The sequence below is a fragment of the Fragaria vesca genome, linkage group LG3 (assembly GCF_000184155.1).
Source record: "Fragaria vesca subsp. vesca linkage group LG3, FraVesHawaii_1.0, whole genome shotgun sequence".
In the NCBI taxonomy this organism is placed as follows: Eukaryota; Viridiplantae; Streptophyta; class Magnoliopsida; order Rosales; family Rosaceae; genus Fragaria; species Fragaria vesca.
The window spans coordinates 24,340,655-24,353,600 of NC_020493.1; the positions used below are offsets into that span (position 1 = coordinate 24,340,655).

The 12,946-nt window shown below is 38.2% G+C and overlaps 1 protein-coding gene across 1 annotated transcript; it reads left to right on the forward strand.

The window, feature by feature from the left end:
* The first annotated feature begins 9,124 nt into the window (after positions 1-9,124).
* On the forward strand, positions 9,125-11,469 carry LOC101314547 (F-box/kelch-repeat protein At5g60570-like). Its single transcript, XM_004294975.1, has 2 exons — positions 9,125-9,262; positions 9,537-11,469. The coding sequence occupies exon 2, from the start codon at positions 9,936-9,938 to the stop codon at positions 11,094-11,096; it is 1,161 nt and encodes a 386-aa protein (XP_004295023.1). The 5' UTR covers positions 9,125-9,262; positions 9,537-9,935; the 3' UTR covers positions 11,097-11,469.
* The last annotated feature ends 1,477 nt before the right edge of the window (positions 11,470-12,946 follow it).

Genomic DNA, 12,946 nt, shown 5'->3' on the forward strand with positions numbered 1-12,946 from the left:
TACGGATCTCTATTTAGAGTAAAGACTTTGACTAATTATGGGGTATATGTAGGCCTCACTTTTCGTTAGAGCGCCTAAGCCGATTGATGGAAAATCATCATCAATATAGCCATCGAGTGCCATTTCGAGACTGTGTCTTCCCAAGATCTTTTTCATTCTTAACTTCAGATGTTTGATACATATCGGCATCTCTTGATCCATCAAGAGTCCATGTAAATCCGGAATGAACACGCAAATGCATAATTCATCATATCCCTTCCAAATCAAGTAGAGTTCATGTGCGTTTCAATACATTTAGCAAACGCATGCTCCTGTGGTGTGGAGCCACTTGATTCGGATGAATGAAGTCCGTTTAAGACCTTCATGTATATCTCTGATCTTATAGAGATGTTATTATCACCACAATCATAAGCTGCATGTTCAGTTATTCGGAAACTACCACACTGACAAAGTAGTGGAGTGCAATGACATCCATTACGAGAACATATCTCATCGTAGTTGATCCCAGTGCGTGTTAGTGAGAGACTTTGCGCCATAAGGTGAGCCTAAGCTCTTGTTCTCACTACGTTATCTAACAAAGACATAGTTGATAGGGTTTAGCTTGCGGTGTCAGCATCACCTGCCTAATGACCTATCTCTTTGTTAATGCTGGATCATATCTTTCCATTAGGCCAACAACTAAGTTGATATCCATCAACGAAGGGTGGTTCGATAGTAGACTCATTATCTCACGTCCTCATGTACACTAGTGTAATACTTGTAAAGATCTCTTTATGGAGTGGATTTGACATTGAGACATCCCCCAACGATAATCACAATTTAGACTTTATGAGGCGGATTTGAGTATGACTAATCAACGGATCAGGTTGTGCCAAGCTCGCTTTCTTCCTAGTGCGAGAAAGTATTGAACCTAAAGGCCTCCCTCCTTTTGGGGAGCCACACAGCCTTGTGACACCAATTTTGCCACTATATGGCGTCACCATTTTACCATCTATGGTGATGGCGTTAAGATCAACTTGGTCACGCCATGTCCTCTTGATAGGACATCAATCCTTGCAGACATATTTGTAGCATATGATCTCGTCACTTTAACACTTTAAGCATTTGAGATCAAGATGAGACTTAGTGGGGACAAACCACGATAATTCACGTCGTTCCACTTGATCACTTGTGTTCTTATCTCCCTCTAACGGCGGGAATATTGTCTCATCAAAGTGACAATCCGCAATTTAGTGGTGAATGAGATCATCTGACAAGGTTTCTACATATGCGGTTTATATAGTTGGAGGTTCATATCCAACCTAAGTACTTATTCATCTCAAATGACTCATCATTGTGCGCAGTGGCATTGCGATTTGGCACCTAAAAATAACATCTAGCCGAGCTCAAGGATTGGAGATCCATTTTAATCCTGCCGAGGTCAAGGATTGCAATTTCGTGTCAATCCTCGTACACAGTCACAAGCTATAATACAAAAATATTCAATGATTGTGCGTCGTAAATGAATAGTAAAGCTGCATGCAAATATTGCATAGCCCCAAGACGCAATAGAAAGATTGGTGCGCATCAATAATGTTCGAGCGACAAGCTAAAGTTTCTTAGTCGTAGCCTCGGTGAGACCGTATTGCGTGTGAACATGGGGTACATGACACTTCAACTTATATCTCAATAAACTTCTTTAAAGAATGGGTAGTGAGCTTGTAGAAGTATAAGCAGCATAAACAGTAGATAATAGTCTAACACGTGACCGGTGTGTTAACACTTCAACCAACACCATAAAGCATAAAAAGGTGTCCACAATTTGGTTGTATCTATCTACATAATTTGATGTAAGAATGAAATGTTCACTTTTGTGTCAATTAGCGTAGGAGAGTCTCACTCCTAATTTAGCTAAAGAATAGGCTTTCAAAACGAGCAATGAGTATTGCAATGGGCTAATGAGACATCGAGGGAAAGCCGGTGCACCCCAATTGCTTAAAGAATTAATTGGACGGCCTTCGGAAAGTTGGAGTCGTGTTCGGGTGACGTCAATGTCCCCGGATGCCATCATTTACAACCATGGCGTCACCATCATACTTCATGGAGAAGCTAGATCCCGAATGTCTTCATTTTGAGCGGAAGAATGGATGTCCATGAGAATTTCTCAAAATTTTGACCATTATATCTCTTGCAGGATGACCAATTTGGTCAAACCAAAGCCTATATGAGTCGGTGTCCCAAATATCATGTTTGGCGATAATATGTGATTCGATATTCGAATCATACAAATCATAGTGACATACAATCCACTAGATTGACTCATAATCTTCTCTAAGATGCATTTCAGTTCCCATACATGAGAATGTATACACAAAAGAACTCTTGTTCTTTCTCACAATGTGTTTTCAAATGAAAACTATTAGCAAGAATGTCTTTAAAGCTCAACATGGTTCGGTTGCCTCTCAATACATAAAAGGCATCTGTGACGTTGATCATGGTACCATAAAGCATCAAAGTGCAAGATAAATTGCGTCCCTAAATGACCGGTATGATTCAATTATTGTAGTCACAGAAGATTTACATAGACACAAAATCCAAAGATAGTTGCCGATTCCTTAGAATGTTGTGGATAGTTCCACTATCTACTAGGCACTCAATATCTCTATGAGACATATCTACAAAAAGGAGTAGATAGGCGAGTAAATATTTCCACTCGAACTATTTAGAAGGATTGAAAGAAGCTACAAAAAGCTGCAATCCCAAGAGTGCATAAAAATTTCCACGCAAAATGACTTTTGCGCACTAAAACAGCTATAAATTCTTCGTTAAAATAGATATGGATGAACCGCGAAAATTTCTGAAAACTAGACTTGTAGAGCTTTCTAATGATATAAATCTCACTGTCTGTTTAGTCCGGAGCTATTCACAAAGCTCAAATGAAGTTGACTGTTCAGAAGGGACAAATTGTTGTTTTTCGTAGATTTGGCATATGCAAAGCAATGAAGCTTGTGAATGGCATGTGGGCATAAGTCGAAGCCAAAATGACATGTATATGATCAAAATAAAGTCGTTTTGGTCTTTCCAAGGTCGTAAACTCTATGACTAGTCTAGTTAGCGAAAACTAACTCAGAGGACCTAGAGGATTCGATCATGATGATAATTGTCCTGTTTTGATAAGTCCTTAACGTCTTCTACAAGACGAAAATTGGTTTAATAGCATATGGGGATCCAAAATCAAAAGTTTTCGGTAACTCCAAGTTAGTATGATCAGACATGTCCGTGGAGGGTCGGTAGTACGAGGCACACTTGAAACCATTATCTTCTTAATTTCGGACAATTCTAACACATTACATTGAGCTTGGATGAGCCTAGTTGAACAATTGATGATGAAAAATCCGCTATAAAGTAGAAGACTTAACGGGAAACACGTTGGCAATCCTCCTTGAGGATGCAAGGCCGAGCGTCATCTTCACTTGGAAGAGACCAAATCAACACAATCTAACCATGTAGATTGTATATATGCCATGCTTCTAAGGACAATGTAAAAATGTATATCTTTTTTGTAAATCAATACGAACCATAAGAGGAGAATAGTTTCATAACTTCGAAAAAATTCTCAAGGCATTCATTATTACTAATGTGAGTACATTGAAGTCTCAAATAGACGAAGGACGTCGATACGACGCCTTATTACATATAGCTTGGAAAGAAAATCAACGTCTAGCCGATGACGTCAAAGTCAGGGGTAGCTACAGTTGGATCCGAATCTTTGAAATCCGCGATCATGAGGATCACGTTCTTGTCCTCATATTGATTTTCCGTACCTTTTTGTATGCATTCATGACTTGAGGATGAGCTCGACAACTCCTCAACTAGTGATCTGGAGATCCACACGGTTGCATTCTTCGGAGCTGACATGAGTAGTTTTGATAGATTGGTGTCTAGACCGGGAGTGTCGTCATTATGCGGCACCTCCCCCTCTTTTCTAGACTTCGGCACAGGTTCTTTACTGTTGTCGTGACCTACATTACCTTTACCACACTAGGGGTTAATCCCACGTGCACAGGCTAATACGTTTATCTCATTAGCGTTTATGTAATTCCGCTAAAGATTATAGATCAGGATGCCATGGAATATCATCGGCGATATGTAGTCAAATAATGTGGTAAGCAATCCACTTGACTTAATAACTCAACGAGTTGAGTTAGATGGACGTTTCAAGAAACGCTCCATAAGTGCATTCCACAGTATTTTGTGGTCATTACTTTTTACACAGATTGCCGTTGAAGATTGTTGCATGTCGATGTGGCGCCTCGAAACTTTGAGCGCGAGAGATGTGAAATCTCGGCATCTAGGCTTGTTAGCCTAGGAGTCAAAACATGTGGTTTAATCTTTTCCAATGAAAGGTTTCATATATATCTAGCGAAGATTCGCCTTAGGCACCAAGTACGTCAAAACTCAGATGAGCATAATGTTACGTTGCTCTTGCATACAAAACTAAGCTGTTATGAGACTCGATAGAGGTTACAAACGATGTTTTTAATGGTTTGTCTTTCTGATTGATCACATACAATCCGGAAAAGCCACGAATTGATCAAACACAATTTGGAAAAAGGCCTCGGATTGATCAAACACAATCCGGAGAAAGGTCGGGGTTGATCACACACAACCCGGACAAGGAAACAAGAGTGATCAAACACACTCTTGACCCGCGAATAAAATTTCAAGATTTTTACCCGCACGCACAAAATCTGAAGCATAGAATGAAGATGGAGAATGGAGGAAAGGACTTTATCCTCCCCGAGTTATTGAACTTGAGAAAGTTTAGGGTTTCAAAACATACCTTTCGAAACTTCAAACACTTGAACAAGTCGAAAATTGTAGTCGGACGAAACCAATAATCGTCGGTGGGCGGCGACCAAGGGATTGGTAGCCGGTGATGTCAGACAGCGGTCGAGAAAACGGGTGGCGGAGGCAATCGGATAGAAGAGCCGAAAAACGCTTTTTAGGTTTTCGAAAAACAAATGGTGGGTTATTAGCTCTAGGGTTAGAACAAAGTGCATGATAACGTGATCAAATATAAACTATAAAGAATGAGAGATAGAAAGAGAATAGAGAATCATCATCTTATTCATTGATAAGAGCCCTTTATATAGGGAATTACAAAGTACCAATATGATAATGATAAGGAATTCATAGTCTATTCCAACTACATATCCTGATGGCATAAGGCCAATGCACATTTATGAAATATCCTAGAACAATATTGTATTTTAGGGGTATTTTAATTTCATTTCTTGTAGGGGCATTTTAATAATCAAACTAGTTTTAATTCTGAATTTTATATGGTAAGTAAATAACATCAATCGTAATTAGTTCCATTTTTGTTTTGATTCCTTATGGTAAGTAAACAGTAAAATGATATAAACTATTCTCATACCGATTCTTCTTGATACCGATTCATGATAATTTTCATTCCAAGTTAGTAAAGTGTCCTAGATCTATTGTAAGCCGTTACATTTGGGGTAATGAAAAGATAAAACACAAAAAGTAGTTTGTTTTTTTCTTTTTTTGTTGTCAAGGCTTTGTTAAGTTTGAAACTTTAAATTGCTTAATGTTATTTTATGTCCAAGTTGGTTTGAACTTTTGGAAACTTGGAATATCTTTGCTTTCATGGAAATATGTCTTAAATTCCAGGTTTTCCGGATCTGAATCAGTTTTTTTTTTTTTTTTTTTTTTTTTTCTAGATTCGGATCTATTCGGATCTTGTATATAAAAATGCAAATCCGATCCAAAATAATTAAACTGTTCGGATCACGGATCCTATTTTTTTAAAATGGATCTAATTTGAACGCAGCCTTACTCTGAAGTATGACCTGAGATAATATCAGGACTCGCTACATCTGATAAATATTCTAACAAGCACCAAGTAGCAAAGAGTATTGTTCCATTGACAACTCCATTTGTTTTGACACAAAGTGACATAATGCAAAAATCATTATATATATAACACTATTACACATCCTAATGTCTAACAATCAGCTTAGCTTTTCAACTATGTTATTGTTGGAATAAAGATCCAACGACACGTAATTTCATCATACTACTAGGCGACATCAACCATTTCACGAAACAAGAAGCTCGCCGCCCACCTAGAGCAGACAAGACACATTTAATGCAAACACCAGCACGAAGTTCATCTATCCTACAAAACTGATGTAGGGGTTTATTGCGACATAAAGTGCAACCTTAATAAGCAACTTAAATAAATACAAAATATTTATTAAGATAAACATTAGGGCATATCCCAATAAAAGAGTTCAAACCCTGGTCTAGGACCACATCCCACATGCAGAGCCCAACTCAACTCTTGCATAGCCTTCTCTTGCCTCCCACATGCCCAGTCACACCACCACCAGTGACGGATTGCCACCGTCGACGGTTTAGGGAACTAGCCACTCGGTCGCTCCATCACCAACACTTCATGACCCACACACCAACGATTAATGCAACTATATATCCTCCGGCTCTAAACCGAATATGGAATGTCCTGATCGATCTACATATCCAGTAACTCATAAGTCCTCCACCTCCATCCTCGCTTGACTTAAAAACTCGACCACATTTGATGATCTCATGGCTACCCGCGACAACGAACTCGCTGACCAACCCTGACAACAATAATCGAGGTGCCACTCAACAACGACCACAAGTTCTTCCACCACCTCACTCCAACCACAACAGTCTAGATTGAACTACCCCACAGCCAACACACAACCAATCTCGTTCGAGCGGTGACACCCTTAGAACGCGCCATTAGGCAAATGAGAGAAATTTTCATATAAAACCCTAGAGCATGTGCGACGTGTTCGAGCCAAAGAGGGAGTTTTTAGTTTTAAATCAAATGATGAACAAGTCAAATAATTTGTTAATGAAACTAATTTTTGTGTGTAAGTTTGATTTGTTGAATTGCAAAATGTAGATTATGTTGATTTTGTAGATCTTTTTTCTTAGAGTAGCATAATAACGCAAGTCGATAAGAATTTGGGTCGTTGTACTTTTGATGTATCTAAATCCATATTGGCTCCTTTGGTTTTACTCCCATTTATTTTAAATTTTGAATTATTTTTGTTTTTTTCTTAGGGATTGGACGTCAGGTCTTTATACCAAATGAATCATAATCACAAACATGACTTCCCAGCAATGACAACGGAAGCATAAGTCATGCCAAGTAACTCAAGAGAAACCTAATGAAACTACCATGATGTTTAACATGTAGAAACAAAAATGAGAAATCTAATGAAACTACCATGATGTTCAACCATGTAGAAAGTAAAATGAGAAGATAAAGTGGCAAAACCTAATGTTCGACTGTTTACTTGACTTGCTCATCCCCTTTAAAGGACAAGTAGCAGGTTTTGTAACGGTATTTTTTTTTCTTTGCCCAGTTTGTGTACGCTTTGAACTGGATAGTAAAATTGTCAAAAATTAAAGGAAATCTAGCTACCGATTGTGGAATATGAATATAATTTTTCTAAAAATGACTTATTATTTTATTGGACAATGGACATTTTGAAAAAAAAATTAGGGAGGTGTAGATATCATCTTAGTAATTTGTATAAGTAAGTTTGATGTTGATTAAGTAAGGAGACCCTAATACCAGTTTTACAGGTATGCCTTAGTATTTATTTATTTTTAAACAAAATCAACTTTCCTTTGTTAGTACCCAATCATTAGTTAAGCTAATTTGAAATCACTTGTGGTAGGCACATATTTGCGCATTTACAATTAGGGTATCTGTCAATTTGTTATTGTTTGTTGCCATCTCGATGAGTGGTTGTAATTAGACATTTTGATGTGTGTGTCTTCTGACCAATGATAAGTTAATGAAATTATCTATTCTCTTAAAAAAAAAAAAAACTAAATCAACTTTCCTTAATTATGTGTTTGATTGTTATAGGATAAAGAGTATCTCCTTGTGAGTCTCTATAATAAGAAAAAGAAGTCAATAAAGGAAACTAATTGAAACCCAAATTCATTATTATTTCATATTGCTATTTGTAGGATAAGTTTGAATCTGGATTTTCTTTCATAAATTTTTGAATCTTCAATTTCATTATACTCTTACGCTAATAAACATAATTCTAATCTTTTTTTAGCACAATGTTTAGGTACCTCAAAAAGGCCTAAAAATTAATCATTCGGTGCATGTTAAATGCTCCAACTCTGCATTGTAACACATTGTCTGGTCACTTTAACAGCATAAAGATCCGAACTTAGGTTAGAGACCACATCTAACTAGTCAAGAAAACAAATTTCCCTAACACTCGATAAGTTATCATAACGAAGCAAAAATATACACCAAAATAGTGAAAAGAAATAAAATTGTTGCTGTTAAGGACGAGGGCAAGAAGCAACATTCTAAAAAACGCCGCCTAGGGCCGCCTAGGCGGCGCCACGGCGCTAGGCATCAGCTCACCGTTCCGATTTCCACTAATTGTTCAACCTGGGCGCCAGTGTGAAAAACGGCCGTCTAGGCGGGATGGGCGACGCTTGGGCGGTGTAGCTGGGCAACCTGATTAGTCTTTTAAAAAAAAAAAATCAAAATACATCAAAGCTTACCTAAACTCAAAACACAAAGACGATCTCGACAACAATCTTCTAAACGCAGAAAGACCTACAGAGGACATCGTAAGAATCTAATTTGTTTGTTTCAAATTGTTTTTTTTATTTCTAAGAACATAGTAGTTGACCAATTTATTTATTTTTGAAGTATATTTATAATGCATTATATATATTTATTTGTATATTTTATTTTCTATTAAAAAATAAAAATTATAAAAAATACAAAACCGTCTAAGCATCTGATTAATCCTCAGTACCTTATAAACGGTTTTTTAAACCCTAGAAACGGTTTTTTAAAACATTGGCAAGAAGACAAAAGTCCACAAGAGTAGTACCATCACTGCAAAGCTAGAAACACTTTTTATTTAAAATTATTTCAATAAATTACTATTGAAAGTGAGTAATGACTTAATGAGTCAATTCAAGTTTTCGTAAGTTACAAATCCACCCCCACCCCCTTTCCTTTCCCTTCCTTCTTTCTCTCTCACTATATATCACAAGACTTAACTTTCCTTCTCTTTCCTTCTCTCTTTCCTTCATCCCTCTCTCTTTCTACCCCTCGCCGGAAACCGGTATCATGCTCGCCGTCATTACTTCCCGGCCTCATTCTCCGGCCAACTGAACCTTGAGATCCGATGCCGATTCTGCGCACTTTCCGGTAACCATGCATTGCCCTTATCTCTCTCATCTTTTTTATTTTTTTTCTTTCAAGACTGTTACTTTTTCTCAGATTCCTTTTCGGCCGAGATCGGATTATCTAATCCGATTCGGATCGTTGTTGCTCTAAACCGGCATTGGATTTGGATCGGACCTTATCTCTTTTATTGTATTTCGTTGCTTGTTGATGTGGTTGTTGTGGTTGTGCGGCTTTCTCTGGTAAATTTTTGTTTTTGTTGATCTTGAATTTGTTTTTGTTTTTGATGAATATGCAGGTGGTCCTTATTGGATTGATGGAATTTTGCGGAGGAAATTTTGATTGATCGTCAGGTGATATATAACTGGCCGTTTTTCTTTCATACTGTCAAATTGATTGGGGGATGGATGTGGGATTTGTCTGAATTTTGTTTTCGAATATAGAAATCAAGTGTATTTGGTGTTTTTCTTAGTTGGAGGACCAAGTATGCCATTGCGTTTATACCGTAAATTGTTTTATTGATTGAAGACAATAACTTTGGAGATCGATTGGCTGCAAAGTTTGGAAATTTGCTCTCAAGGTATTGGCAGCTGATTTAGTGTGGGATTGAGGCTTAATAGGGCTTTTTTGACATCTGTGTACGAAGGAGTGGTTGTGTTTCGGGGTATACTAATAAAGTTTTGTTGAGAGAACATACATGGCTTCTTCTTTGGATAATCATCCTGTGGAAGAGAAGGAAGAGGGAGTAAATACTATTACAAAGGTGAAGATGAAGGGTAGAATGAATGATGGTCGCTTAAGATATGGATCAAGTGATTCTTTTTTCCCTGGTCTTGTTGATGATGTAGCTCTGCATTGCCTGGCTTGGGCTGGTAGATCAGATTATGCTTCCTTGTCATGTACTAATACAAGGTTTAATAAGTTAATTAAAAGTGGGTATTTGTATGGGTTGAGGAAGCAGTTGGGAATCGAGGAGCATTGGGTGTATCTGTATTGTGATTTGAGAGGGTGGGAGGCGTTTGATCCGATGAGGAAGAAGTGGATGTCGTTGCCTAAGGTGCCTTGGGATGAATGTTTCAACCATGCAGACAAGGAGTCTTTGGCTGTGGGAAGTCAGTTGCTGGTTTTTGGTCGCGAATATCTGGGTTTTGCTATTTGGAAGTATAGTGCGATGCACCATAGTTGGGTTAAATGTGAGGGAATGAGCAAGCCTCGCTGCTTGTTCGGGTCTGGTAGCCTCGGTTCGATTGCTATTGTTGCGGGCGGGAGTGATACAAATGGAAATGTCTTGAAATCAGCGGAGTTGTATGATTTTACATCAGGTAGGTGGAAAGTCTTACCTGATTTGCACTCACCACGTAGATTGTGCTCTGGTTTCTTCATGGACAACAAGTTCTATGTCATTGGTGGGATGTCAAGTCCCTCGGATTCATTGACTTGTGGCGAGGAGTATGATCTGGAGACAGGGAAATGGAGGAAAATTGAGGGTATGTATCCAAATGTTAATAGGGCAGCACAGGCTCCTCCCCTTATAGCAGTAGTGGAAAACCAGCTATATGCAGTTGAGTCTGAAACCAATAATGTTAAGAAGTATGACAAGGCGAAGAACACTTGGGATGTTATAGGAAGACTTCCAGTTAGGGCTGACTTTTCAAATGGCTGGGGCCTGGCTTTCAAGGCTTGTGGAAAAGAACTTCTTGTTGTGGGTGGGCAAAAAGGTCCAGAAGGTGAAGGTATCGTCCTGAACTCTTGGTGTCCAAAGTCAGGGGTTAAGAATGGTACCTTGGATTGGAAGGTGATTGGTGTAAAAGAGAATGTTGGAGTGTTTGTGTACAACTGTGCAGTTATGGGTTGTTGAAGATTCTTTTTAGATTAACAACAAAGAAGGTTCTGGTTTCTACAATCTGACCCGGCCCCTTCAGGGTACTTCCTGTGCATCTATCTGATTGACTAGAATTAATTGTTTGCTGGCTCAGAAGTTGGTTTGCGTTTCTTAATGTTCCCTGCATCTTGGGTGTTTCACACTTCCATGGACCATGATCTTGATTTGCTCCTGAAGAATTAAATTGGGTCACATGGGTAGTATGCTGCTCCCTGTCTTATCTTTGAAGTTGTGTTTATCATTTACAGTTTTTTTTTTCTTAATAAATTGGGACCTTATTGTTTATTGATTTGGTTTTTAAAATTGTGCTTGATCCATCCTTATATATGTCACAGATTTATTTCCAGTTATCTGGACCAAGATAAAAAATGCTATCTTGATTCACCATTTCTCCGTACTCAATACTTTCTTTATAGGTTTGGTTCAATTGTATCTTGCCTGGTTTATGATATGCTTTGTTTTCAAATTCATTGTTGACAATCCGTTTGATGAGGCCAAATTAGAGTTGTAGAGCATGTCTAGTTGTTTGCTAGAGAAAATTTCCATTGTTTATGTAATTGTACTTATATTCGTTTATGTAATTGTATATACCTATATTTTTGCACTAGATATTTCCTGTCTAGCGTCACATCTTGCATAAGATTCTGATGTGTACTGCATCATTACTAGCAATGAGGGTATTAACTATGATTGTTCTGTATAGTTTAGGCCTGTTGATGAATCTAGTTTTGGGTATTGTACACTCTGGTCGAGGTACTTTTACCTTGACCTCAAGGTTCTGATGTTGTTGCACCGTGTCATCAAGTTGTGACATCTCTTTCCTGATGAAGATTTGTTTCCCTGGTGTTATATTTTTCTGGTTTGACATGTCTATTTTTGTGATTGCCTCTTTTGGTTTGCTGTCATAAATCATCAGTGATGCAACATGTTTGATACGGTTTTTGGAATAAATTACTGACAGTAGTGCAGTATAGTAGTAGTAGTTCACTAATTATATTCTGCAGAAGTAAAAGACTTAGGTAATCACATTCCTTTAAACAAGCTGATGCTATAAAATTTATGGCATGGCAGCCTGAATTGTAGCTACCTTTAAATGTTGGTACTCTGCTGAACTTGACTGATTGTTGGTTTGTATGTCATCCTGATTAGTACGAATAGTGTAGAAGGTATCAACCAAACTGAGGTAGCTGGAAAAGGTACTTCATTCTCCGTAAATTTGAGAACTGACGAGCCTTAAACATCTTGGTATAATTTAGTACTTTAGTGATTGCTGTGGACGCAAATTTTCATTGCTTTTGTTATTGTGATCTATTCTTCAGGCAGCCCTAGCTATATGCATCCTAGATCCGGCCTGATACCCGTAATTTTCAACAGCCTTCGACTAAGTAGCTGTACAATACCACACAAAAAGACACTTGCCCACGGTAGTATCGACGCCACATTCTCAGATAATAACCAAGAGATAGTCCATGAATCTGAACCTGGACCATCAATGGCTAAAGCTTTACCCATTGATGGGCAAGAGGCCATCATCTACATTCACAAGCTCCATTCCCTTGTCGACAAACAGAGGACCGGCCACCATAGAAGAGATCAGTAGAGCAACTCCAATGATCAGGTCAAATCCTACATGGAGTCTGAACGGCTATAAATGACAGTGACACAATTACTCCAACCATCAGGCCATTTGCCACATGGATGACTACTTCAGAGCATATAGTCAAGTTTGACAACATCTGTTACCTTGATCTTTTCTTTTTTTACTATTTTCTCTCTCCTTCTCCCTCATCGTCTCTCTTTTTCTTCGAGAGTACTCTCTCTCTCTC

Excerpts from the sequence above, each read along its gene's own strand:
- LOC101314547 (XM_004294975.1), top strand. The coding sequence starts at position 9,936 with ATGGCTTCTTCTTTGGATAATCATCCTGTGGAAGAGAAGGAAGAGGGA.